The sequence below is a fragment of the Acinonyx jubatus genome, chromosome B4 (genome assembly GCF_027475565.1).
Source record: "Acinonyx jubatus isolate Ajub_Pintada_27869175 chromosome B4, VMU_Ajub_asm_v1.0, whole genome shotgun sequence".
Taxonomy (NCBI): Eukaryota; Metazoa; Chordata; class Mammalia; order Carnivora; family Felidae; genus Acinonyx; species Acinonyx jubatus.
The window spans coordinates 1,099,837-1,127,800 of NC_069387.1; the positions used below are offsets into that span (position 1 = coordinate 1,099,837).

At 53.0% G+C, this 27,964-nt stretch overlaps 1 protein-coding gene across 2 annotated transcripts in view; it reads right to left on the minus strand.

The window, feature by feature from the left end:
• ADARB2 (adenosine deaminase RNA specific B2 (inactive)) overlaps nt 1-27,964 on the minus strand; it is a 416,451-nt gene that overhangs the window by 19,873 nt on the left and 368,614 nt on the right. For both annotated transcript variants that reach the window (XR_008299861.1, XM_027073309.2), the window contains exons 5-8: nt 23,203-23,371; nt 22,167-22,318; nt 14,081-14,249; nt 145-326 (exon numbers count right to left, since the gene is read on the minus strand). Coding sequence is in view for 1 of the 2 variants with exons in the window: in XM_027073309.2 (XP_026929110.1) it covers nt 145-326; nt 14,081-14,249; nt 22,167-22,318; nt 23,203-23,371 (672 nt within the window). In the remaining variant the exon portion in view is untranslated. The remainder of the gene's footprint in view (nt 1-144; nt 327-14,080; nt 14,250-22,166; nt 22,319-23,202; nt 23,372-27,964) is intronic.

The following is a 27,964-nucleotide window of genomic DNA, read 5'->3' on the forward strand; positions in this document are numbered from 1 at the left end:
CATTTTGTTTTGGATCTTTGTAACGTTGCTCGCTAAATCTTAAGTAGCCGTTGGCCAAAATGGGTACAGTGTGCCCGAGTAAGGACCCATGGGGCGGGCCGATGGGAGGGCGTTGGTGCGCGTCTCCGGGGAGGGTTTTCTTACCACTGAGGAGGGGCCGGTTGTGCCTGTAGGAGGTCGGCAGCTGGCCGATGTCCTCGGTCCGGTGGCTCATCACCCGGGAGAGATGGCCGGTGTGGTGCAGACTCCCCACGATGATGCTGTGCAGGTACACGGGCTCGATGAAGTGGCAGAGCAGCGCGCCCTGCAGTCCCAGCACATTCCACCTGGAAGGAAAGGGCATCAGCGCGGTGCCCCCGAAGGTGGGTACCCTCTGTGCCCCCAGAGCAGCCTCCCTTCCCTCCTCCCCTCCCCTCCCCATAGGGCACTGGCTGTGAGAGCCCCCCCTCCCCGCCAGCCCTCCACCTGGGGGTGCTGTGCGAACCCCCTCCCCTCCTGCCCTCGGCCCCGGGCTGTGGGGGCTGTGAACCCCCATCAAGCAGGCCAAAGGACAAGCTCCTTGGCACATGGACCGGGAGCAACCCCAGCTTAGGCGACTGATGGTTCTGAGCCCCTCAATGCCGTGCAGGGGTCTGATGGGGGGCTCTGCATTTTAATGAACGCGGCTTCCTTTTCTGGAAAATGAGTTGTTAGATGGACTGGAAGCCACATATTCTCTCAGGGACTTGAAATTAGGTTAAAAAAAAAAAAGACCGTGTCCCCAAAGTAAATCTGAATTTTTCTTTACGTGAGCAGGGAAATATCAGAAGGGAGTTTATTTATTTCAGTTTAGGGAAAAATGCTTTCTCCTCCTTTTGTCCTCAGCAGTCAGAATGACCTGTTGTGTGGAAATTAAATGACATTAATAAATGGCCCTGTTTTGCTCTGAGGAAGATTGTGGTTTTAGAAGCCCAGAGCAGACATGAAGGACAAGGCCGCTCTCCTGTGACATAAATATAGCCCCGGGCAGGTGTTTTTGCTTCTGCAAGCAAAGATGACAGCAGCATTTTAAGACTTTTCCCCCTAAACTTGGGTGGTACAAGGTTACATGTATCTGTTTGAGGCAACGGTTTGTGGTTTCCACTGTAAATAACGTGTTTCGAACCCAACCCACCCTCCGTCGGAGGCTGACATTATGCAGCTAATTTCTTACATCATTGTTCTTTTCATTAATTAACATTTCTCCGCTGTTAGAGCAATTACCGTGGTGCCTCCATGCTGTACATTTCTTTTCATGATTAATAAGGAGTCATTATATTTCCCTTTCCTGAAGCAGTCAATTAACACAGAATTCTTTCCATTAATTACCGCATGTTTAAAACCAGCATGCCCTACCTGGAGAGCAATCTGCTCTGAGAACCTGTGACACCAATCGCTTTAAAAAGTTCTCTTTAAATTTTATTCCGAAAACACAAGCAATTTAGCTGGCGATATTAATTTGCCTCAGAAGCATCACAGTGAATGAGAGACATGTTTTAATCTCATGCAAGAAAAGGCAGCCATCTGGCGGGCGGGAACCGAGAGAGCGAGTCTCCTGCTCTCCCCGCAAACGCGGGTCATTAAAGTAATGTGTTCATCTACATAAAACTCAAATGGAATATAAAAGGTAATATTTATATACAAACAATTTAGTCCTACAATTTAAACAGTCATTGGTTTTATGAAACATTTACTTTAGTCTATCAGATTTGCATAACTTCACTTAAAAAATAATTGTGGTCATTTCTGTAAGTCACATCATTTCTTTTAGAAAGGCCTGAAGCTGCTGTCCTTTGGAGATATCTGTGTATCTATGTATCTATATATGTATCTATCATCCATCTATTATCTACCTATCAATCTATCCATCTATCAACGTATCCATCATCTATTATCTATCTATCTATCTATCTATCTATCTATCTATCTTTCTATTATCTATCATCTATTTAGCTAGCTAGCTATTATCTAATTTTAAAAAGTACATGTGGCAAAGTTCTGAAGGAGCACACATTTCTGAAGGCCGCACATGTACTTCTCACTACTTTGTAGGAGTCCCTTCACTTGATGATGTCGCCTCTGCCCAGGCTTCTGTTCCCACCTGACTGTACAAGCGGGCACACCAGCTGGGGCCCTGGGGAGGCTGCCTTTCCCTCACTTTTCACTGATGAATTACAGAATTCCCACAAAATCCCGGAGAGGAGGTACATGAACTTTCCATGGAAGGAACACTGATGTTTTTGAGGGATTGGGTTCCTTCCCTTAAATCTGAGACTGTATTTCTGGGCAGGGCCAAGGACACACCAGAAAGTGAGGACAAGTTCAACAGAGTCACTTCATTTGGGATTTCGAATACCTCCTTCCCAGATTTGAAGGTACGCCAAGAAACAGAGAGACAGCACATGTAGTGAGTAATCCCTTTCACTCTGGAGGTGTGCAATATTTGTGGTTTAAGTGTATGCTTTACTCCTGACCCACGTGTAGGATCTCCTGCTTTGGGAGACGCTCTTGCAGCAAGGGTCACAGACGTAATAAATCGCAGTTACGAGGCCAGGTCGCCATTGATGGGATGGCAAAGCGCTCCGGGACGCAGGTGGCTGAAGTGGTGTCTTGTTATTTCTCTGACCGCTAGTGAAGTTTGAACATTCCTTATGAATTAAAAGCAGGTAAATGGACATTTCCCCCATTGATAACAAAGTGCTTGCTTGAAATAAGCCAAGTCTTGAACAAGAAAATTAGTACTTCCAGAAGAGACAGCGCTATCCTGTGGGCCATCCAAGTATTGGTGCTGAACAGACTTCTGAACATATTCAAGTGGTTCTGAGTCTGTGGGATCGTCAAAAAAAACCCAAATACCTTCTATATCTAGTTCCCTCTCAATAACCTTTATAATAAAGAGAAAATCAGCCTTCTTCTTATCTGGCTATAGGAGTTTAAACTCATTCAGCTAACCTGATCAATAATACCAAATGTCTTCCTGAAAATAAACTGGGGAATTTTCAATGTCCAGGATCGAATGAATATACCTCTCCTTTTGTTCAAACAGCTGATATTTCTGCAATGTTGACAGAGAAAAAAAATCCCTTGTCTGGTTTTCAGTATAGATAATCCCTCAATAAATATCTTTTTGTCTGTTTGTCAATCACGGAATACGGAAATACCAGAGATAAGTGGAGGCAGCGCCTTGGGAAAAGCTGCATTTCTTTCACCAGGAGATGTCGTCTCCATGCTCAGTTCAAGTTGTGGTTTCTAAGGACCAGCGGAAACAGTCGCAGGGGTGAGCCCTCTGAGTCCTGGCTCAGGTGGTCACCGCTGGTGTGTGCCTGGCACATGAGACAGGATGGTGATGACTGTTACATACTGTGGACAGTTGGGGTCCTTGCCTACTGTTTTTGCCACCTTGATGTGGCCCAGTGGGGAGATGTAACTCTGTAAAATTACAGTGAGGTCCGTGGTACCGTCTTCAAGTACCATCAGAGACATACACTTACTTGGCATAAAAATAGGCACACAGATCAATGGAACAGGATAGAGGGCCCAGAAATAAACCCATGCTTATACAGTCAATTAATTTATAACAAAGGGTCTAAGAATACACAACGGAGCAAGAACAGTCTCTAATAAATGTGCTGGAAACACTGGAGAGCTACATGCAGAAGAATGAAACCAGACCACTTCCTGACACCATACCCCCAAATCAACTCAAAATGGATTCAAGACCATCTCCTTATGGATCCCGGCCCAGGAGTCCATGAAGGGGAACCCGGTCTCAGCCCACAGTCTGGCCGAGCTCCTAGCGGATCGTCAACACCAGCTGGCCAGCCATGTGAGCGTGCCATCTAAAGGAGGCCCTCTGGCCCCAGGGAGCTGCCCTGGCTGACCCCATGGAGCCCAAATGAGACATCCTCTTGAGCCCCCGTCCCCCACACTGAAGGTCTGCACACAGAACAAATGACTCGTTTGAGGCCACTAGGTTTGGGGGTGGTTGTTACAGACAGTAGACAAGCCTTGTGCAATCCACTGCATTTTCCCAGGTGACCTTGCTCCCAGTAACCCCTCAGGAAGTCTGGTTATGTCATGGTGACCAGGGTAGCCCGGACAGTGCAGGACCGTGTGCAGTGGATGTGGGCTCTGACTGCAGACGTAGGGGACACCAGGTGCCCTGGAGGTCAGGTTGGGGTCAGGACGATGTGCCGCTTCTGTGTGTTTTCAGCTGGAAGAAATTCTGCTTCACATGGTGTCTTGTTTCTGTGCTCTGAAACCTACCTGGGAAGTGTCCTCCCTCTCGACATCACATTTCTGGCTCCATCTGCCCCTGACAGACTGGTATACTGTGAACGCTTTCACCAGACAGACAGCAGCTCTGTGACTAGGTCGTTCCATTCTTGGTCCTGACAAGTTTTGCATATGGGGGGCAACGGTCTCTAGGGTGTGTGGGGTTTCTAGTGCCGAACGTGGGCTCTGTGCTGGGGCTCTGGCTGACTCTCAGAGCTGGACTCCATGACCCCCCTTACAGGGGCTGCATTTGGCCCCTTGGCTCCTGGGGGACAAACATCACATGTTACTTACTCTAGGGAATATCTTTTGTTTCTTTTGTGAAGATGGAAACTGTAAGGTGAAGAAGCTTCCAACACTGCGTGTGCCACACAGGCTCTTTCTGCACAGACCTGTGCTCAAGGCTGTTACTTCTCAAGTCCCTGGGCCCAGTGTCCTTCTCTCAGCCCCATCACCAGGACCCCCAGCACGTCCAGCCAACATCTGTACTATTCATGAGATGTCTGTGGTCTGGCCTGTACTGCCACATTGCCAACATGCTCTTGGTATTGTCTCCTGTGGGCCAACCAGGTCTCTAGCTTGTTTTGCAGAAACCGAGTTCTCAGCCCTTTTCAGCGTCCTGGGGTGGATGGCTGTGGATGGTGGGTTGATACTCACATGTGTGCCTGCCTTAGCTGTTGTTGCAAAAGCAGTGGAGGCAGCAGACACACAGTGTCCCTGACTGTTGCTCCTACTTCTCTGTTGGATCCATAGTATTGAATTTATCACTAGAGATTAGGTAAGACTGGTGCAGAAGCTATAGTAAGGTTACCACACAATCTCTGGTACAGGAGGTGCGAGAGGATTGTTAAACCAGGCTGCAAGCACTCTGGGGTTGGGTATCTAGGAAGCACCTATTTTACAAGGACCTGTATTCCGAGACTGGAAAATGACCAACACCTCCAGTTGATTTCTGCAGAGCTGGTGAGGCTGGTGAGACTTCAACAAGACGACCGCCATAGATGGGGGGTGGGGTGGAGCACAGCCATAGATGGGGGGCTGGGGCGGGAAGGGGGGGTGCTGGGACGGGGAGGCAGGGGGACGCAGCCATAGATGGGGGGCTGGGGTGGGGAGGTGGGGAGGGTGGCATGGCACACAGAGAAAGCACTCTTCACATCTGGAATCTAAGTTTAGAAGTCAGACAGTGCCTCACTCCCCAGAGAACAGCTATAATTTTTTACAGTTCATTTTTATGGAGAAAGTTTTAATCTGTTCATTTAAAGACACATTGTGATCAATAATCAAGCTCAGGTACTTAAAATTAGAAACCATATCTAAAGGAACATTAGTTCCAGAAGATTTAGATTTTTATGTGCCGCTAACTTTGGATTCTCAGAGGCAAAGGCAAAAAGCATGGCTTTGGTTTGCCTATCCTTCTGGGAGGTGGGTGTTTGCCTGTCGGCGAGGCTGTAGATAGCGGACGAGCAGATCCCGCATTCAGGACAGTGCACCATGGCAGTGGCATTGGTGCCGTCTGTCCCTCCCGTCTCGCGGACGTGCAGTGTTTGCTGTTTGATCTTTTTGAAGGGAAGTTGCACTGCTCTTTGCTGTGCTGCTACACAACGTCAACTTGTGGTTTTGAAGGTCAGCTTTCATTGACCCAGTGAAACGACTCATTTCCCGCAGTTACACCCAGGCTTTACCATGGCGATCTTGAAGGGTGCATTTTGGGAATTGACTTTACTATGACTTTCTCTGGTTCCTAATTTCCAAGGAGCAAATGAGTTGGTCTGAGTAATGCCTCTTACCTGGTTGTTCTGGTCTTCTGGGGCCCTGTGGCACACACCACAAACCGGGGGGTTTCTTACAGTCCCAGAGGCCAGAACACTGAAGTCAAGGTGTGGGCAGGGCTGTGCAGCCTCCAGAGGCTCTGAGAGAGTCTGTGCCAGACCTTTCTTGGATCTTCTGCTGGCTTCTGGCCGTCTTTGGTGTTCTCAGCTCGTGGACATGTCACTCCAGCCTCTGTGTCCACCCCCACATGGAATTTTCCTCTGTGTGCCCTCTCCTTGTCCCCAGCTCCCTCTGCCTGTCTCTTATGAGGATCTAGAACCAGCCTGAATAACCCAGGGTAAGTTCCTCCTCTCATGCTTGCCTGAGTCCCGTCCTGTAAGGGCACATTCACAGGTTCCGGGTGTGAGGACACCTGAGTCCCATCCTGTAAGGGCACATTTGCAGATTCTGGGTGTGAGGACATGGAATACCTTTTTGGAGGCTACCATCCAGTCCAGTGCACCTGCTGTGGCCCACCCGGAGGTCCCAGCCTGTCTCGTTTATGAGAACCTTCTGTTTCCCCTCTGCCATGGTGGGGTCTGTGACCCACGGAGGGGAGTATATCTGAATACATACTTGGAGATTTGGGAAAAAACTTTTGTGTGCAGACATTAGGGGAAACATTCTTCCCAGTAGCAGTCAGGTGGGAGCATCCCAGATGACCAGCGACGGGAGCATGCTGATGGATGGATTGCTCTGAGACAGACTGCAGGGCACCATGAGCACAGGGTGGATAAGGGATGGCCAGCCATCTGCCGTAGCCAGGCCTGCACACGGGATAAGGGATGGCCGTCTGTCCACCTGTGCACAGCAGGAACTGTGAGCAGAGGCGGGAGGCTCTGGGTAACCGAGCAGAAGCTTGCGGCTGTCTTCTGGGTCTGCTGGGGTATCACCAGTGGTTTCTTCTCTGCTTTCCACCTTGTTCTCCTGTCTCTTCATTGGGTTTGACTTGATCATGGAGGGGAAGCCTCTCTGCGGGGTCGGGCTTGCTCTGAGCTCTTCCTCGGCAGTAGCGGGTGTGACTGCTTGGTCTTGATTCTGCTCAGTTGTCCCCATCTAGGGGCCACCTCCAGCCGGGAACTTTGTGGTTTGGTTTGGTTTTCCGTGCAAAGCCAGCTCATCCACACGGGATTGACCTCCCCCCCACCCCCCCGGGTCTGGAGCACTGGGACCACTTTTATCGTCAAGATAGCATTTATGCCATTTCTACAGAATCTACAAAGAAGAAATTATTTCACTTTCAAAAGACTTTGATGACCCAAGAATTTTCCTAGTGATTCTGATGACTTTGTTCCCAACAAAAGAAACCACCTTTCGTTTTGTGCATGTTCAATGTCAAAATTATGTTTTAAGGGAAAAAAAATTAGTCTGTATCTCCATATTTCAAGGTTCTGGGGTGTCTTTTCCCATCAAAAGGGCAGCAATACTCTGATTTGCAGTGTTTGTCTTTTGGGCTTGGGGTAGGGGTCCATCAGGTGCCCCCCACCACTGCACAGGATACCCCAGGCCTTACTTCCAGAAGGAGCTGAGCATGAGCTCCATCAGGCAAGGGACCCACCTGTGTCCAGAATGAAGCCTTCAGGAGAGGAGATGTGGTTAGCTGTGTTAACTCGGGCACACACGCTTCTCAGGTCTTGGGTCCCCTGCCTTTGGACAGGAGTTTAATGGAATGACATCACCATACCAGCAGCTGCCCTGTTCACCTTGGACGGTTGCTTGAGCACTGGACTTACTGAGAGAAACCGTATGAGGTTTGCATCTGTAGCTGTGGCCTTTGTCCACTCTCTCTGCATCCTGGGCCCAGAGCCTTGCCAGCTGCTCAGCTTGTGTGGTTTCACTCTACAGGCGTGGCTGGGTGCCGCCCCTCCACTGTCCCAGGCCACAGAAGCCCTGCCCTCATGGCTGTGACACCCCTGCCCCTGAGATGCAGGAAACCTCGCTGGGCACAGGCCACCTGGCTCCTGGCCAGGCGCTGGCCACCCTCCCATGTTCTCCCCTCTGCAGCGCAGGGCAATCGACAGGGAGGGGACCCCAGCCTGCACATCTAGTGGTAGGAAGTCTGTGTTTCTGAGTCCATTGTCTCCTCACAGGGCTGGACTCGGTTCGTTGCTCCTGGGTAGTCTCGATGAGCCAGCAGCACCATCCACAGCCCCTTTCTGTCTCGAGATGGCTACGTGAACATCACATCCATGGGCACCTGCCACACTCTGTGTGTTCTACAACCCCGGTGGGGGGCCCAGGGGTGCACATGATTTCTACTCACTCCCTTATATGTAGCGTCTGCTGGGGGGGCGAGGCATAAAACAGGCCACTTCCATGAGACAAGACTCTTCCCAGGTGAAAAATGGTCCTTTGAGGCCAACAAGCACTGATGTATAACCAGCGTTGTTCTTGCTGCTCAGAGGTGGGTGGGAGATCTCCAGGTGACATAGGCGGGGTTCTGCCTGTCACTGAGCCTCAGATCCTTGGGGGGTGGTGGTGGTGTTTCAGGTGGATGGGGGACCAGGCCGAGTGAGCCCTGAATTGTCCGTCTTGAAGGGTAGAAAAGTTGCCTGTGGACAGAGGGATGTACACAGGAGCTCCCATCTCTGAGGAGGGCTGAGCCCCTCGTAATGGGCAGAATTAGTTATGTGATTTCCAGAGAATCCTAGAGGGCTTGTGGAAGAGAGTCATATTGCTGGCCTAGGGGGGATTGACCTTCTCTGTAGTGAGGCTCTTGTCCTTGTGGGGAACAGGGGCACTCGGTCATCTTGCTCACCCAGGATGCGGCTGCTGCTGCAGGGCTGTGGCAGGGTGAGGTGGGGGGTGGTCTTCAGGCAAGGCCAGAGGACACAAAAGACCAACTGGAAGCCGTAGAGAATACGCAGGCAGTGTGAGCACTTATCCAATGGCTGGAATCCAGGAAATGTGTTCACAATATCTTATGGCTCATTTTAAACCACTGTAAAAATTTCAAGCTTTCTATAACATGTGCTGTAAATCTGTGTTTACACTCTTACCGCTGACGTTGTAAAATGACGTCAATTGTTAGTCACGAAATCGTACTCAGGGTATGTATGGTGCTTTAATTTACATTGCTTACGTGTCATTGATCCAAAAGTGACCCCTGTGTATTGGTTTTGATCTCTGGGAGGAGAGAACTAATGTTGCTGTGCTGGTTGTTTAGGTCTTTAGACATTGGCGGCTCCCTGTTCATTACACATGGATATGAAGGGATTTGCAAATCTGGTGGATGCACTTTCTTTACCTTAATTAAAAATACAATTTTATTCATTTATTTTTATCTAAATACAGAAAAGTCACATGTGATAGGTACTTAAGTCAGCCGACTATTTCTGTTTCATGGCTGCTCGACTACAACTCCACCTGCGATTGGAGAAACTTCTGAACTACTGTGTGGACACAGCTTGTGGGCCCAAGCAGCTTTGGGGTCACACCCTTGGGATGACAGTCAGCAGTTAGACTTACTTGTCTGTGACCCTTCCTGACAGTCTCTGGGTAGCACAAATAACTGTTAGCGTTGGCAGCCGGTGGGCAGCATGAGGGGTCAGTGGAGGCTGGACCCCTGCATTTGACAGACCATCTAGGCCATTGGAAGGAAGTAGGCCCTTAGCTTCTGGTTCCCATTGGGCCCCCCGAGCCACACTTTTCACGTTGGACGTTGTGGCTGCTCTGGGCATAGACAGGTCACGTTGGTGCGGTATTTCCCGACCGCCAATGGGAGGCACCTGTTTGTGCCGCGTGAAGGCACAGAACTTCAGGGTTTGGCGCCTCATCAGATGGGGGAGTGGCTGGAAAGTCCGAGACGGCTCTGTCTTTCCTGCTGTTCTCCCGCAGCAACAGCCAGGAGCTTCCACGTGTTCACTGATGACTGTCCTCGGCAGCCCCTGCTGGCCTGGTCGTCTGCTCCCGGTCTGGCTGCCTCACAACGTCCCACACGCAGGCTCTGGGGTTCAGACGCCAGGACTGCCTCCGTCACCCTTTCTCCTATACCTGTCCACTTCTCTGTTTCTCTTGCAAGTGTGAATGTGATGTAGTGCTCAAGGGGTGGGTGGACCAGGGTAGGAAGAGCAGGCAGCCCCATGGGACCCACTAGTGACATGAGGGACGGGAGGGTGGTGCCCTTGTCAGCCTCCATGGGGACGACCTTGCCCACGTGGTGCGGACTGAAGCCAGATGCCTCCGGCAGGGGCTGATTGTGGACGGTTCTCCCAGGATGCCTGTGTTAGGAAGGCAGTGTGTCCGCACTGGTGGGGGGTTTGTTTGCTTGGTGAGAAGGATGAGCTGTGTGACGACAGCACAGCCAGGGTCAGGCCAGCAGATGTGGGAATGAATGAGAGGGAGACGGGGCTAGGGAAGCAGAGGGAGGATGAGAGGGGGCACCAGGGAGGCAGGCTCTGGCCCCCAGAGGAGTGATGAGGGGCAGCATTGGGACTGGGGTCCCAGACGGGATGGGACAAGCCTGTGTCTCCCGCCTGCACACACATGCCTGTTTTGATTCCTGTCCTGATGTGTTCACGTCCTCCCAAGTGAGAGGACACACGTGTCATTTCTAGTGTCCATAACTTGGTAAGGTCCTGCATGACTCTGATGTCACTGGTGTGCTGCTAACAGCCGGCTCTCCAGAAAAGAAAAGGCACTGATTTGTAACCTTTGCCAATTTCCATGGTGTAAGTACCATTCCTGTGGCCAATTTCATGGGGCTGGTGTGAGGCCAGTGAGCACAGATTTGGGACAAGGTGTGCAGGAGCTGACATTTTGTGGACCTCCGAGATACAGACACAATGGGTGTGGAAAGGGCACAAATAACAGTAAATAATTAGGAGGCAGTGAGTTTTGAGTGTTTCCTGCCTTTATTTTTGATATAACTTATTTAGCTGTGAGTCGCTGTTATCTGACTCGTATTAACAGCTAAGTCTGACAGTCGGTGTTCAAAGTTGCCTGAAAACCATCAGCTCATCAGCCACATTGGCCCTGGAGGCCCTGGAGACCCTGCCCAGTGTGTGGCGTGTTGCGCTTACAGATTTGAGAGCCAGGTGGGTCCTCCCCCAGCCATAGGCTCCTGAAAGGCGGACGTGACTTGCACATCTCCGAGCTCATACCCACACTCTCCATGCAGAACCTCAAATGTGCCAGGATGGCAGCATCAGCTCTCCGAGTTGGAACACTTTCTCTGTGTTTCTGTAGGAAGAGTCCTTATTTGGAACGTTACTGAAGCCCTAGGCGTGATTTCGTTTCTGTACAGGACAGAAAACAGACGCACATGTACATCACCGGGTGGTCCCTTTGTGAAGCCTCTGCACAAGTCACGTGTGTTGCAGACGCTTGTGGTCTTGAGTCACATGCCAATGTGTGCTCCCGTTCAAACCCTGCCGCGTGCGCCGACATAACTCACGCATTGGTGCTGACACCCTCGACTTGTGTGCGGGGCCATGCAGACACTGCTGCACCACAGCGCATGATCTTCCTTCATCATCGCCGCCATCCTTGGCCCAGTGTGCAGGGGCGCCAGCAAGTACTGTCTAGCAAGAGCCACACCTGCACCTCACTGTGGAGAGATGGGCCCTGAGCTTGGCCCTTCCACGCAGAAGCAAGCAGTTCCTGCATTTTTGGGGGGGGGCGGCAGAGACAGACACGGAGACACAGACACAGGGGGAGGCAGAGAGGAAGAGAAAATGGGGCTGGGGGGCAGTAGGAAGGTGGGTGAGGGCTTGGAGAGATGGATGAGTGAGGGGAGGGCTCTGTGTGCCCCTCACTGGCCCTGCTACTAGATGTAGGGACCTGAGCTCAGTGCACGGAGAGGGACTGCCTGCGGGGCTGGGGTCCACCTGGCTCTGTCCATTAGTTCCTGGCTCAGCTCAGGGAGAGACAGCTGACCTTCCAGGCTGCCAGAGCTGTGATGGTCAGTGTCTCCACACGTGTACCCAGGGTACCGTGTGAACCCCCTGAGGGGATGCAAGTGGGCTTTTGTTTTTCCAGATGTTATTAAAAAAAGTGGAGCCTGGCTTCGGAGCAGGTGCATCGCCGTGGACACACCTGTGAACAACGGCCCTGCTGTGCGTTCTGTATCCCGGGTTTGATTTGCTGCCGGTTGACGTTTAAGGTCCCAAAGACAATGAAATCACACTTCTGCAGTGTTAATTCACTTCATTCTTCCAGGGAGTCAGAGAGTTAATTTAGAAGCCCAATGTGATCTTCAGGCACCCAGAAGATTTCCGTTGAGTGAAAATTGCCCCTTTTTTCCTGCTTCTTGAATAGATGAGATTATTACAAAGGAGGAATACATTTTCTTCTGGAAGATGAGCTGCTTGACGAGTCTGGGCTGTTCGTTTGATGCAGAAATCAGTGCTTTGATTTATTGTCATTAGGCTGTCCTGTCGCCTCTGCTGGCCCTGACAGTCACAGCCAGGGAGGTAGGTAAATGGCCCTACTTTTCCTGTAGCTATTTGGTAATTCCCCAGGAGAATTTGGCTTTGCCACTCAGCCTGAGAAGTCTGAGGAGGCAGGGGCGCCATGTGCAGGGCCTGCAGTGGCCTGGGGCAGGCCTGGGTCCCCGGCCCACAGACAGTGGCCTCCCCTCGCTCTGCCCTGTCCTTGCTCTTGCCTCACCCAACAGCTCCTCTCTTGGCCTCCCAGGAGACACACCGCATCTCCTGGTAAAGCAGGCGTCTGGCCAGTCAGCAAATACCTGCGGAGCAGTGGGCATGCCCAGCCCTGTGCTAGGTGTCGTCTGATCGACCGATGGGCAGACAGTCCTGCCTCACTGGTGTCCACCTCCCGGGAGCCATACCTGGGAGGGTGCACCTTCCCTGGGCCCTGTGGGGACACCCTGCCACCCTCATCTTGCCTCCAGGTCCCCCCGTGGTGGTGGCACATTCTAGTTGTGGTCCTCGATTGCTTGCACCTGGTCTGGCTTCCCTTGGGCCTCCACATCACCCCCACCCCTTAACCTTGCTCTCCTGTCTCTGGTGAGTTCCAACCCGAGGGCTTTCCAGGCCAAGGACCTTGGGGACAGCAATGTGGCTGGGTGGGGTGGGGCTCGCCCCAAGACCCCATCTACATAGAACTCACTATTTTTACTTAGTTTACAGATTACAGATTAATGAGCGTAACCAAGTGTCCAAGAGATGTTTTGATGCACTCTTAACAATAACCTCATTGTTACTGTCACCATCAGGGTGGCTCTGGAACAGTTTACGGCTGTCTTGGGGCAAACTCTTGCTGCAGTGTTCCCTCCCTGCCATCCCCAGGTGCTCTGGGATGGTTTCCAAACCCAAGTGACGGGAACGCTCCTCTGTGGGGATGGCATCTGGGAGCACAGGAAGAGGGTGGTGGGGTCGTGAGCAAGAGGGCTCTCCCTGAGGACAAGGTGCCTTTGAGGGACACCTGCATGCCCTTTGTAAATCCCTCTTCCTCCTGCTGGCTCCCTGCCCAGAGCCTTCAAGGGGGGGACTTTTGATGTTCCATCTAAAAAGAGACTCTTTCCTGGCACAGAGGGGGAACTCCCACCCAGCTGGCATCATGGGTGGACACGTTTTCTGGAAGGTCTGTCACACTTTAGGGAGATCTGATGGCAGGGCCCACATGCTGGAGGCAAGAAGGCCCAGCTTTCTGGAGAGCTGTGGGGTCTGTGAGGTGGGCTGGCTACTTGGGTGGGGAGTGGCTCCCAGGGCCGTGCTCAGCAAAGGTGGGCCTGGAAAGCTCTGTCTGCTTCTCAATGGCCCCGTGAGCCAGCCTGGTGGAGCTGGACCACTGTGATGCTGCCCTGAGCCCGTGTTTCTGTGAGAGTGCCTGCTGGCCGCAGCCTGCAGCAACCAGGCCCTTGCTTGGGCACGCACATGCAGCTGAGAGTGTGGCCTGTGAGAGAGGCAGAGGGATAAGGCTTCTTGCTCCCCCAGGACACCTTCCCTGTTCCACCCTCACTCAGACCTCGCCAGGCCGCAGCCACCTGGGCGGAGGTGAGCAAGGGGGCCGTTACCTGGCAATCTTGTCTGTGCAGGACATGGTGACCAGTTGCTCACCCAGCAGGACGCCATCCCATGTCTGTACGGTGCTGGGGCCCCGGACGGGGACGGTCCCTTCCCCAGACTCGATCTTGGTGCGTAGATGTCCACGGAGCTTCCTGACGATGTGTTTACTGCTGTTGACTAGGAGGTAAGAGGCAGCTGTGAGAGGCTGGGACCCTGTTTGTGCAGAGGGTGAATCCCCACCCAGAGTGGTGTGGGAGGAGGGGGGCCCCCGTGCCGTGGACACCTGCTAGTCTGGGGAAGCACAGATAAGTGTCCCAGTGGAGGGGAGCAGTGACTGGTGCAGAGCTGGGCTCCAGAGTGCCACCTCTAGACCAGGTCAGCCGACTTTGTATAATGGGTCAGACAGTAAATATCAGAGGCTCTGTGGCCTTTTGGCCTCTGTCCAGCCACTCACTGTGCTGCCACAGCATAGACAGGTCAGTGAATGAGTGTGGCTGCATTCCACTTTATGGATGCTGAAATTTGAGTTCCATATAACTTTCATTTGTTGTGAGATATTACTCTTTTCACCTTTCTCAGCCATCTAAAAATGTGAAAACAATGCTTCATTCACGGGCCATACAGAAGGAAGTGGGTGGGATCTGGCCTGAGGGCTGTGTTCTGTAGGCCCTACGTTTCCTAGCTCCTTAACCTTGGGAAAGTTACTCATGACCACTGTGACATAATTATTGCATCTTAAACTAGGGCGAATCATGATGCCTGCCTCCTGGGCTATGGGGGTGGATGAGATAGGGCATGGACAGTACAACAGGGTGTCCATTGTCACCCAGGGTCTCTATGAGGACGAGATGGAGCCTATGACTGGTTCCTGTGGGTCCCTCATGCCTCCATTTCATATTCTCCTTTCCTTTCTGGAGCCCCCTACCCACCCCCCCCCCCCACACACATAGAGGCACACACACCTACGCCACACCCCATAGTCCATGGTTATTTGGAGAGCTAGCATGAACAAGGTGAAGATTGTTTTTATCCTGTCTTTCTTTAAAAAAGTTCTGCACATTAAGTCTGGATTATATTGGGATATGGAAATGGTTAACTGCTTTGCATACAAATGATATATAGCACAGTTATTCCAGCATTTACATACATATGGTGACATGCATGGATACTAAAGATACTTCCTTTAAAAATGTTCTATTTAAGTTTTGAAGTCCTGGAAATAGGATTTCTCTCTTATTTATCATTACTGAAGGCATAAAATAATAAAAAATATGTGGATTTATATAGACACCTTCTTTTATAGATCTCAAAGTAATTTCCAGTCTATTTTATCATTGTTTGTAGGAACTGAAGTTCTTTGACTACATTTCCATTGTACCTCAAGCCCATGTCTTAGGGAGAAAGATTGCTGTACTCCTTGAAGAAAGTAAACTTTTAAGAGGTTTCAGATTGCTTTTTGATCCTCACCAATGAGGTACTTGATGAGATCCAATTTTGACTGATCTGTAAGTCATCCACAGAAGGAAGAACCAAGATGAGAGACTGAGCCCTGGGTATGCAAGCCAGGGATGCCCCACAATGATGACAATGAGGGTACAAATCTCTGTTGCTTTCAATGGCACTAGGAAATCAGATGATGACAATGACTCTGGTGGTGATAGTGATGATCATCATGACAGTGATGGTGATGATGATGATGGTAATGGTGATGCTGGTGGTCATGATGATGATGATGATGGTGATGGTGATGATGGATATGGTAATGATGGTAATGGTGATGATGGTGATGATCGTAATGGTGATGATGATGGTGATAGTGATGATGGAGATGGTGATGATGGTGGTGGTGATGGTGAGTGGTGATGATGGTGATGGTAGTGATGATGGTGATGATGACAATGGTGGTGATGATGATGGTGGTGATGATGGTGATAGTGATGATGGAGATGAGGGTGATGGTGGTGGTGATGAGGGTGATGGTGATGGTGACAGTGGTGATGATGGTGGTGTTGATGGTGATGGTAGTGATGATGGCGATGATGACAATGGTGGTGATGATGATGATGGTGGTGATGACGGTGATAGTGATGATGGAGATGAGGATGATGGTGATGATAGTGATGGTGATGGTGACAGTGGTGATGATGACGATGGTGATGATGGTGATGATGATGGTGATGATGGATGTGAGGATAATGGTGGTGATGATGATGATGGTGATGATGGTGATGTCGATGATGGTGATGATGACAATGGTGGTGATTATGAGGGTGATGGTGACGATGGTAATGGTGATGAGGAGACATGATGATGACAATGATGTAGAAGATGATATAATGACAGAGATGATGACAGTAATGGTGACGATGGTAAAATGAACATCAAATCATTCATATGACTCAAGACGCTCGAGCAAACATTTGCTTTGACCTGACTCTTTACACTGCCCAGGTGGGGTCTTACTTATCTCATCAACTTCCTGTGGCAGGCAGCACTGGGAGAGTGGAGGACCAATACACCACAGTTTACCACAGTGTCATAGAGCTTGTCATATCCCCCTATGATGGGGATATTTTCTCAGGGAATATGGTACTTTCTGCCCCTCTCTTTGTATTAATTATAGTGTCCTTGTCATTCTCTCGGTGCTCCAACTGTTGTGTAATTTTTCAGACTTTGGAAGTTGCCTGATATATTGTAAGGCTTTTCTAAATTCTTACCCTCTGCTTCTGCACAACTGACTTTCCATGCAGTAGACTTTATGGTCCGTTAATGCCCTGACAACAGGGAGTCCTGGTTTCAGTCAACAATTGGTTTGTAGGAGTTAACTCAAAGTTCTCAGGTGGATTAATTTTGCCTGAAGAGCCAGGTGCATGAGGCACTCCTGAAAAGTGTTTATTTTTGGAAGTGCTGTGTCTCGGGCTGCCTTCCCCAGCATGCTCCCTGATGAGCGTGATCCATCCTGGGGGCGGGGGGTGCTCTGAGTGTTGGTGAGCCCACTTCCTCCAGTTCTTTCTTGCCTTATTGTGAGCGGGGAGAGAGAGCTAAAGTTGGCACTTGAAGCAGAACAAAACAGCAGTCCAGCCAGAGGCTGCATGGACTGGATCTGCATGGGCTGTGGCGTAGTGCACCCGGGAGACCCTGGGGGTGTGCAGTGTTGAGACCCTGCCTGCCTTGTGCATGCAGATACCCCCAAATCTATAGGAATATTCTAATCTGCTGCTAGTACTCTAAGTCCTCAGACTCTTCATTATGGCATTTATCAATCTCGAGCCCTTACCTGTGAAGATGGATGTCAAGATAAAGTAAGGATTGTCATATGCTTTACAGGGTTTTCAAGTGAATGTTTAATTTTTAGGAGAGACTGGAAAGAAAGCAGAGATCAATGGCAATTGAAGGAGCCCACCTAGGGAGCACAGCTGTGTCTAAAGAGTGAGACATGGCTGCTGCAACGCCGTTGGCAGAAAGAGAGCCAGAAATGGGGGAGAAAGGAGTAGGAATGGAAGACAGTATTTCTAAGCAACAGATAAACTTTTAATTTCTAAATCATCTTTAAAAGGTGTATGTATCCCAGAAGGTACACCTACGGTGAGATCCAGTATTTACTATAATAGTGTCTGCATCATCTATCGTGTAGTCATGTGGGTGTCCTTTGTCTTATGTGACACAGCGGTGATCGTGATGGTGGTCAGTTATGAGGTCATCTGAATGTGTTTTTTCTATGGTGCACTGATATTGTCATATGTCGCACACGTCTGTGACTCAGTGGGCAGAAACCTGAAGATAGGGCTTTCAGGAATGTGCTTTAGACTTCCAGACTTTGTATGTGATTTTGGTCTAATCTCTTGAACTCCCCTAGGTACAACCAATGGAGCAGGCTTAGAACATACTGGCATTTAGTACGTGCTCGTGAGATATGATGCAGTCATGCCCTTTGTCATAGCATTTGGGGGAAGATGGAGGGGAGAATTTACGCGGTTAAATCTTGGAAAATGGCAGTAAGAACGGTGTTTCCCAGGTTATTTAAAAGATGCACCATGAAAAGCATTTGCATTAATGATGTTGGTGAGCCAGGAGGATGGTGCTTGCTCAGCCGTAGTGAAGGGCCCTGGATCTTGTCTATGGAGGCTCCCCTCACAGCCAGCTGGGGCCAGCCCAGCTCTGCCCACAGCCATTCAGGACATGACATCACCCTTGTGGCTCTGGCCTTGGGGAATGAATGGAGTTGCTCTGGGTCGCCAAGACCAATGACCGTCATAGCATAGGCTCATCCCTACTGGTAAGAGCCTTGTCCACCTGCCCTCCACGCCAGCCTGGCCCCTGCAGAGACTCTGGGAGACCCCTTTTGCATGCAGACCCAATCTGGGCAGGAGGCTGCTAGGGGATTTTGAGTCCTGTTGCTGGAAACACGTCAGGTTCTCAGAACACTGGGGAGGTTTTAAAAGTTCCCCACTCTACCCTGAATACACCAGAATCTTAGGAAGAGTGGCGGCAGGAAGCCACATTTGTGAGACTCCCCAGGTGATCCCGATAGAGAAGCCGGGTTTGGAAACAGCTCGCCTGCTGGCAGGCAACACGCCTTGCAAACATTTCAGACCGATTGGTTTTGATTTCACTTTTAAAGACTCCATGAAGGAAGAATTACGATCTATCTAGATGAATATTTTTGAGGAAAAAAATAAAACTGGGGAATTTAGAATTTTTTGAGCTGCAGGCGTCTGAGGGAGGTGAGGCTGCTTCACAGCACAGGGCTCAGTGTTGTCTGAGACATGGACAGGGCCTTAGGGACTTCGGGGTCAGGGAGTCATGGACCCATTAGAGCCCCTGAGACAACAGGGCCAGGCATCGTGGGTGGATGGCCACCATCGCTCTGTGGCACTTGCTCTTGGAAACACCAGGTCAGATTCGGTTCTCTGCCAGGCCTTGTGGCATGTGACACTGGCTTACTGGCTGTCCAGACCTCTCTACAGAACTTCCTTGCCACACGGCACTCTTTAGACGAAGGGGAATGATGTCAGCAGCTGTGTCCAGAACTTTCTCTTAGACTCAGTATGTGATTCAGGTGTGATTACAGCTCCTGATGCATCACACACCTGTCGAGATGTGTGTGTTCACATGGGTGTCCCTGTGTGTGTGCACGTGTCTTGTGCGTGTGTGTGGGGGAGGAGAGCCCGGAGCACTGTTGCTTTCTGCCGAGCAGAGGAGGCTGAGGACAAATGCGGGGATGTGGTGGGCAGCAGGTGGGGAAGGTGCGGAGGGCCTGGGGAGGTCTCAGCTCCAGCGCTGGGGCTCCTGGGCACGGGTGGACCCAGCACATCTGTGTCCATGCACCTTTGGGGCTGTGATTCCAGAGCTCCGTTTAGGAACATGGAGCCGGGCTGGATTCTCCAGGGTTACCTATTGGAGGTAGAGGCGCTGACTTCTGGGAGTGGATGGCCCCACAGGCCTGCACATCCTGCAGGGACTTGTCCCCACTGGCTCCCTGGCAAGAGCCCCTGAGAGCAGAGACCCAGTTGCCCACATCTCCCCTGTGCGCCCTCCTTCTGAAGCAAAGGCCTGCACTGGGTGATGGCTGCAGGTTCCCTGGGAAGCCCTTCCATGCGGGGTTGGCAGGAGCCAGTGTTGGCTTTGCTGAGAGTGCAGGGAGGTGATGTGTGCTCTGGCTGGGAGTCTGAGTCCAGACTTGCCGAGAGTCCCTCCTCGGTGGTCCTGGGGAGGAAGTGCCAGAGGCTGCGGTCTAAATAACCCCTGCACCTAGGTGGCTTAGGTGGTTGAGTGTCCAACTTCGGCTCAGGTCATGATCTCACGGTTCATGAGTTTGAGCCCTGCGTCGAGCTCTGTGCTGACAGCTCAGAGCCTGGAGCCTGCTTTAGATTCTGTGTCTCCCTCTCTCTCTGCCCCTGCCCCACTCGTGCTCTGTCTCTCTCTCACAAATAAATAAACGTTAAAAAAATTTTTTTTAAATAAGCCCCAGCAGCAGCTCGTTCCTGCCTGGCATATCTGCGGTAAAAATGTGAGGAAGATGCTCTATTTTCTTCCTAGCAGCACCTGCCACTTCTAAAAGCACCAAGAAATAAAAGACATCTGTGTCAGGAAGTGAGCCCCAGGGTGCATCTGAGGATGTATTTGTTTGTTTTTCTGAACCACTGGCTTTGCCAGTTGGAACCGGGGCGGGGGTGGGGGGGAGCTGGGAGGCTGTGGTGGGTGCTGGGCGCAGAGAGGCAGGGGGACACAGTGGGTCTCAGGCTGTCCCCACTTGGCCATGCCGGCCTCAGGAGGAAGTGGGTAAATTAGGTAAATTAGGGCCGGCCCTGAACATTCTGCCAGACCTCTCCTCCCAGACCTCAGGGCTCCTGGGTCTTCATGACGCCAGACTTTTGGGAGCAAATGGAAAGACAGTTCTAAGCAGCTGTCTAATGGAGCACAGTTCACAGTTTTATACAGGAAGCCGGTCTCCTGGAGATCCAGCTTGATGAACCCTCCAGGAAAAATGAATCTGTTCCATGTTGTTTCTCCTCCTTTCTCTGGGATATGTGACAGTGAAGGGTCCCTGCTCTACCCTTGGGGGGGGGGCGCCTGCTGTCACCTGCCAGCTCCCGGGGAAGCTCCCCGAAAGGCCCCTATATTTAGGGAGCTCCCTTATCCTGACTCTCAGTTGCATTTGCTTTCCATAGGGTGTGGCTCTGGGCTGGATGTTTGTGTTGGACACACAACTTGGACCAACTCTTGTGTTGAAGCCCCAGCCCCAAGGGGATGGAGTCAAGAGGAGGGAACTCTGGGGGTGATGAGGCCATGAGGGCCCCCCTGATGTGATCACTGCCCTTGGGAGGGAGCCCCCGCAGAGCCCCCGTACCTCCCCACCCACGTGAGGATACAGCGGCTCCCCCAGACACTGGGTCCTGCACTCCCCGTCCCCAGATTGTGGGCAGCCAATGCCTGTTGTTTCTAATCCACCCCAGCTGTGCTGTTGGGTTCCAGCAACCATGGGGGAAGAGAGGGGTGACACTTACTCAGAGCCACACTATGGGGATCTCCCCGACCACTCTCCACAGGGGAGAGTGAGGGTCTTGGAGCAAATCTGGAGAAAAGGGGAATGGATCTTTCTGGGCTGCAATCCGTGTTAGAGAACTAGGTTAAGTTCAGTACACGTAGGGTTTCTCAAAAGTGCTCTTCCTCTGCACCTGCTTTATCTCAGCAAAGCCTGGGCATTCAGAAAGTGCTTCTCTGTCCTTCCACTGGCAATTAGAACACAAACGCAGCCTTCCGTGGGGGAAATCAGATGCCAAAAATAAACCTTCCCTACGCGTGTCTCGTCTGCTGCACCTCAACTGAAGATTTCCCGGGATGAGTCAGCGTCTTTACTGGGACCAGATACCTTATAATATACGCGTCTAATTTCATTGCCTGCCTCAGACGATCTGCCTGGTGCTGCTTTTGGGAGGGGTCTGTGTGTGCATGTGCACGTGTGTGCATGTGTGGGGGTGCATGCACGCACGGTACATGTTGCAGGCACGAATAATATCAGGAAGAGAATTTACTGGCACTCTGGAGCAGCTGAACACTCTTCCTGAGATGCTGATGTCATCAGACCCACACAGGAGAGGCCGGCTGTGTCCCCGCACTCCAGAACACAGCGTCCCCTCTGTTGGGTGGACCCCATCTGTCCACATCTGCTCTGACCAAACGCTCAAGAGGGCAGGTCCTGCCCAGCGCTCACACAGGGGTTTGCTACCCGGGAGGACACCCACTGCTGGCTTAGTTACACATAAATAAACACGCTCAGCGTTATTCTCTGCAAAGCTGCAAACACAGGTGAGCAAAGCCACCTGGACCTGCTCTTTCTCTGCGTAATTCTCTCCCCATCTCCTCCCCTCTCTTGTGCAGAGCAGGGCAGGGGCCGCTGATCAACTGAAATGAGGCAGAGAACCATAGCAATTAAATAGCTAATTTTAGCTTTTCAAGTCACCCTGCTCTCTGATGTGGGCGATTCACGCGAGGGTTTGGAGGCTGAGGGGGCAGGCAGGCCACACGAGTGAGCATGCTCAGCGCAGAAAGCCTGGCCCAGGGGCTGGTGGAGGGGAGGGGGCTGTGTCTTACGGTCGGCTGTGATCTCGTAGGGTGAGTGCAGCCTGGCATCTCCACAGGGGGACGTGCTCACGTAGAGATGGAACAGCACGTTGTCCCGCAGCCGGTAGCCGCCGTCCTTGGACCGTTCGAATATCGAGTGCTCTGAGTCCTCCCGCCGCTTGCTAGGGTCAGAGAGAGGGTCCTCGTCACTCATTATGAACCAACAGGAAAGGCGCCCATTGGGCCGATGCCTTTGCATCTTATTTTGTGTCTTATTTCCCTGTGTCTTTCTCGTTGCCCTCTGCCTACTGCGTTTAGAGCAGGTGGCAGTGAAATGGGGAAGGGGGACCCAGTGACAGCAGTTCTGTTCTGTGCCCCCAGCCGCCATGTGTCCGGCCTCAAGAGGGCACCACTCCAGATGCCTGTGGCTGGGTTTGTGGGGTGCTGTAGTCGTGTGGAGACACTGCCCTTTGGCGACCACCTTGCTAGAGGCTGGACGTTTGTGTCCCCCAACTTAATATGTTGGAGTCCTGCACCCCAGGATGTCAGTGTCAGCACGTGGGGCCTCTGGGAGGGGAGGAGGCCATGAGGTGGGGCCCCCATGATGGGATTAGTGTCCTTATGAAGGAGACCCCAGGGCGCCCCCTCGCCCCTTCCACACATGAGGAGGACACAGGAGAAGACACTGCCTGTGACCCAGGATGCAGCGTCTCATCAGACACCAGACCTGCTGCCCCTTGAATCCTGGATGTCCAGCGAGAGCTGCGAGTGACTGGGAGCTTGTGGTGTTTTGTGGCGGCCGCTTGGGCCTGAACAGTCCCCATTACTGGGGGGATAAGCCTGTTACCAGGCGTGTCTGTACGTGTGGGCAGGCGGGACGCGTGCACCTTGCAGACCATCTGCTGCAGCCACCCGTGGGCGAGCAGGTGCCCCAGGAGGGAGGCCAGAGGAGAAGGAGGCCTGGCATTTCAGGCTGGCCAGCGCTCAGCGGACGCACCGTCTGGGTCACAATGTGCTGTGGGCAGACGGCTGTCCACACAGGCCCGTCCCTGGGGTCGCCGCTTACCTGAGGTGTAGCTCCAGCTGTGCGTACAGGAAGTGGACCAGCGCCCTCCGGGCCACGATCTCCGCGTGGCAGTCATTGACCACCAGCCCCTGGTCGTTGATGTGCTCGCCGCTGATGCACTTGGTGCCCGAGGACAGGACGATGACCTGTGCCTGCCTGACGTCCAAGCCTGGGGGACAGAGAGGGCATCAGACCCCCATCAGACCCCCTCCGTCAGATCCCCCATCAGACGCCCGTCAGAATCCCCATCCGTCAGGCCCCTGTCAGAACCCCCCCTCAGATTCCCCCTGTCGGACCTCCCGTCGGACCAACCCCCCCAGACCCCTGTCAGACTCCTGTCAGAACCCCGTCAGAACCCCCATCAGACCCTGTCAGACTCCTGTCAGAACCCCCCTTCCCGTCAGATCCCCCATCGGACCCCATCAGAACCCCCGTCAGACCCCCTCCGTCAGATCCCCCATCAGACGTCCGTCAGAATCCCCGTCCGTCAGACCCCCCCATCGGACCCCCATCAGACCTCTGTCAGACCCCCCGTCAGATCCCCCCCATCAGACCCTGCCCCCCGTCAGACCCCCGTCAGAATCCCCGTCAGATCCCCCATCAGACCCCCGTGCAGGAGCGAGGCCGCCCTCCCCTCATGGGACCCTGGCGGCCCCAGCCTGGAAGCCCCGTATGAACGGGCACCACACCGCGGGCCGGGTACGGGGGCCGCACTTAACGACAGGTGCCTGGGGTCTCGGGCCCACCCGGCCCGCAGAAAGCTCCGTCCCGAGAACTCCTTACTTCCCAAATCGAGACCCGCGGGGGCGCCCGAGCGTGCCCCTGCCGATTCCGGACGGACGCGGAGGGGCTCCCCACTCTTGCGAGTAGCGCCCCGCGGAGGCGGGTGTGACGGACACCTGCCGGGAGGTCTGGCGGCCCGCTGGCGCTCCGGCGGCCGCGACGCTTCGAGGGCCGGGCCCGGAGCGCGTGGCCTGGCCGCGCCCGGAGGCGCCCCCCCCCCATGACGCCCGGAAACCCGCCCCGCGCGCCCCGCCGCGCGGGCTGGGATTGGCTGGTGGGGGCGTGTCGAGCACGGGCCGGGGTGGGGGGTGGCGCCGGGAGCCAGGCGGGGGCGGGGCGGACGACGCACCCGCGCACGCTGACCCGAGCTACCGTCCGCCCCAGCTCCCCGCGTGGGGCCGCCGCGACCGGGGCCTGCGGGGCGGGCGCGTGCCTGCGTCACGTGCCCGGCGCCCTGGGCCCCGAGGCCCCGGTGACCATGGCGTTTCAGGGCCGGGGACCTGGGGTGTGTGGTGGGGCCGCCCCCTCTCCGGCCCGGCGCAGAAGTGGGAGCCACCCCATCCCCCACCGGCGCGGCCTCGCTTCACCGCCGCAGTTCAGGAGCCACGTGGAAGCCGCGGGACCTGAGGGCAAAGCGCGAGGCCGCGGTCACAGACGGCGTGCAAATGGTGAGTGTCCTGTTTGGGCGCCACCAGGCTGTTGTTCCTAAAGAGCCGCAGCACAGACAGGAACTCCGTGGCGGGGGGGAGTGTATGTGAAGCTCTGTCCCCCCCCCCCCCCCCCCCCCCGTCCCTGCGCGGGTGAGGGGCTGGCGGGGGTCCCGAGGGGCCCCGGCACCGTCCCCCCGCCCCCCTCTCCCCCTCCCCCGTCTCTGCGCAGGTGAGGGGCCTGCGGGGGCCTCCTGAGGCCGGGAGCGGATGGGTCATTCCCACAGTGGAGGCTCCTTGATTTAACCGTCTCAGGACAGTGCTCGTTCTGACCACAGTCCCAACGACATTCTCTGCAAGAACGGGGAACAAAACCAAACAAACCTTAAGAACGAACCCCACACTCCCGTTTTCAGAAGTGATGTGGGTCACCTGCATTTAGGGGGGGCCCTGGAAGACCACAGGCCGAGTTTGTTGTCCTGACTGCACAGCCGGATCCCGCTCCCGATTCGCCCCCCACGCTCCCCGTCGGGCTGTTCCGGGGGCCCTTTTTAAATAAACACTCGGAGTGGAGCTGAGGAAAGTGAGTGACCTTGTGAGTAAGGGGTGCTGGTACCCGCTCTCTGTGTCTCCTGTGGCTGTGCCCCGGGTGGAGGAGGGCCTTGCCCTGTGCCCCCTGCACCCCCGGCTCCCTGTACCCTCTGTACGCCCTGCACCCCCTGTGCCCCCTGCTCTCTCTGTACCCCGCACCCCAGTCCCCCTGCACCCCCAGTACCCCTGTGCCCCCTGTGCCCCCTGAACCTAGGCTGCTGAGATCTGTGAGTAAGAAATGTTGTGACTTCCTCCCTTGTACTGAAGCTGCGCCTTCAGTCCAGACGGGCCTGGGGTGTCCACTCCCCCGTCGTGGGGGCTCGGAGGCGGGAGGAGCCAGCTGCTGGCCCCACGCACGTGGCTTGTGCCTCCCCTTCAGTAGGTCACACAGTGGGTATTCCTGGTTCAGTGAAGCTCGGCTGCTCAATGCACTGACCTAATAGGCTTATGGGTCCACGAATGTAGCCATATTTTCTCTTCATGTAGATGGTGAATTCCTTCAGGAGTCAGAATTGCCACAAAATATTTCAAGAAGGCTCTCCCCGGAGAGTCTGCGTAATTGGATGGGTCACCTGGGACAATCCAGTCAGTTTTCCTGAGTTAGTAACAAATCTGATTTCCAGGTGCTGCATGGGAAGATGGTGTCAGGAAACCATAAGCCAGATGCACCTGTTAAGCAAAAAAAAGGACCCCACCTGCAGCTTGTGGGGTCCTGAATTCTGTGCTGCGTGTGGTCAGCAGATACCCGACAGGTTAGCAGATGGTGGTATTGCTCTGTTGAGTCCCTCAGAACTTAGTTCTGAAGCCCATATGACATCTGCCCACGCCTGCCCCATAAGTGTGGGTCTTTGTTTTGAAATAAAACAGGAGAGGAAAAAAGAAGGAAAGATGTGGAGTGGGGAAAGCACCACACATCCCTCTGCGGTCAGGAGGCTGGCCCTGTGTGTGTGCAGTGGGGGAGGAGGCCCTCCGTGTGTGTGTGCAGTGGGGGAGGGGGCCAGGGGGCCCTCTGTGTGTTAAGGCGAGACTGCCTGATGGATGGATGGGATGCAGCAGTGTTTCTTTCTGCGTGTCCGTCCATTCTCTTCCTCCCTCCCTCCCTCCCTCTGTCTCCGTGGCCCCAGACTGCCCAGTGCCCTGGCCAGGCTGGCCCTCGCTGGCCCCCTCCATGTGAGATGTGGCTTTGTGGACATCTCAGGAAACAATTGGATGCTCACTTCTTTTGTTCTGGTCACACAGTCGGCTGCGCTGCTCTGAGAAGAGGGAACATAGGATCCGATTAACCCCCTGTGGTTTCTTCCCCAGGACTGGCGAAATGTTTGAAAGCAGCCCCCAGATCAGCTGCTCCCATTCCACTGCCTGCAGCATCCTGGCACTCGCTTGGGGGACACCCGAGAGTCATCGATCAATAGGCCCTCGTCCCAGGGGATAAGGCCGGCCAGCTGCCAGGGAGCCGCATTCTAGCAAAGGTGGTTATCCGGTGGAGCCCATTGTGGACGAGCCAGCTTGATGGAGAAATGGCTTTGCAGATCCCAGCTTAATTAAAGCAGGTACTTAGAGTAATGGAAAGTAACGTTTACAATGGTTTCCTTAGTTTTTCCACCTTCAGATGTCTGTGCACGTGCCCGATAGCTTAGCAACGGAGGACGGTTTGGGACTTGTCCCCATTTCTCTTGAGGGCCGGTCTGATTCTCCTCTCTTGATTCTGTGGAAGTTGGAGCTGTAGAAACAGAAACTGCTGTCCCTTCACCCTTCATTAATCCTCACTTCTCTGGACTCCAGGCTCTGCCTTATTCAGTGTAGTTATGTGCCCCTAGAGACACACTATTTGCTTCTTCACCCCTGTGTGCCATTCCATGCCACATGCCACAGTCCTACTCTTCAAAGGATTTATCATGAATTTGGGGAGATGATTCAGACACAGAAATGTCTACAATATAAGGTATTATGTGATAAATATCATGAAAATCTGCACACAGAATGTCATCAGGGGGAGGGGAGGGGAGAGAACTCTGTGCTTGGGGTCTCTACAAGCTGGCCGGGGCCTGGGCTTCCCGGGAAGTGATTCACTGAGTTCTCTTGGAGGCTCTTAGAGGGCAATTATGGAAACAGAGAGGGTGAGGGAAGAAGCCAGGCAAAGAGAAGGCTTCACATGAGCCTAGTCTCCAGCTGATCTGACAGAAAACTCTGGAACTTGTAGGTGCCACAGAGGCCATGTGCTCTGGGACACAGGTGCTGAGCTGTGGCCCCTGTTGTGGTGACTGTTACTCTGAAGGGCGACATGAGGCATGGTCATAGAAGACACAACCATACTGAGTTATACAGAACGAACAGAAGTGGTCAGAGGCCCCTGCCTGCAAAGCACCAAGCCCAGTTAGTTTTGTGGGAGAATTGTACCAAACTTTAAGTAGCAGACAATTTCAAGGCTATTTAAAGTGTTCCAGAGCGTATGAAGACAAGGAAAGGCTTCAAATGATTTTTATCATGAAATGCCTGTTACTGATCTATCCACCTGACTGAGAACGTGCAGAAGGAAAACTCCAGGTAGCCTCGGTTATAGGTATTGAAAATTCTAACCGCCAAGCATTGGAGGAAAAGAGCAATACAGTAAGTACTACCAGGGTGGTTTATTCCAGAAATGCAAAAATGGGTTCAATTAAAATGCAATTCAAAAATACGATTATAATTACAGATACTGAAAAGGCATCTACAAAATCCAACAACTACTTTTGGTAAAAACT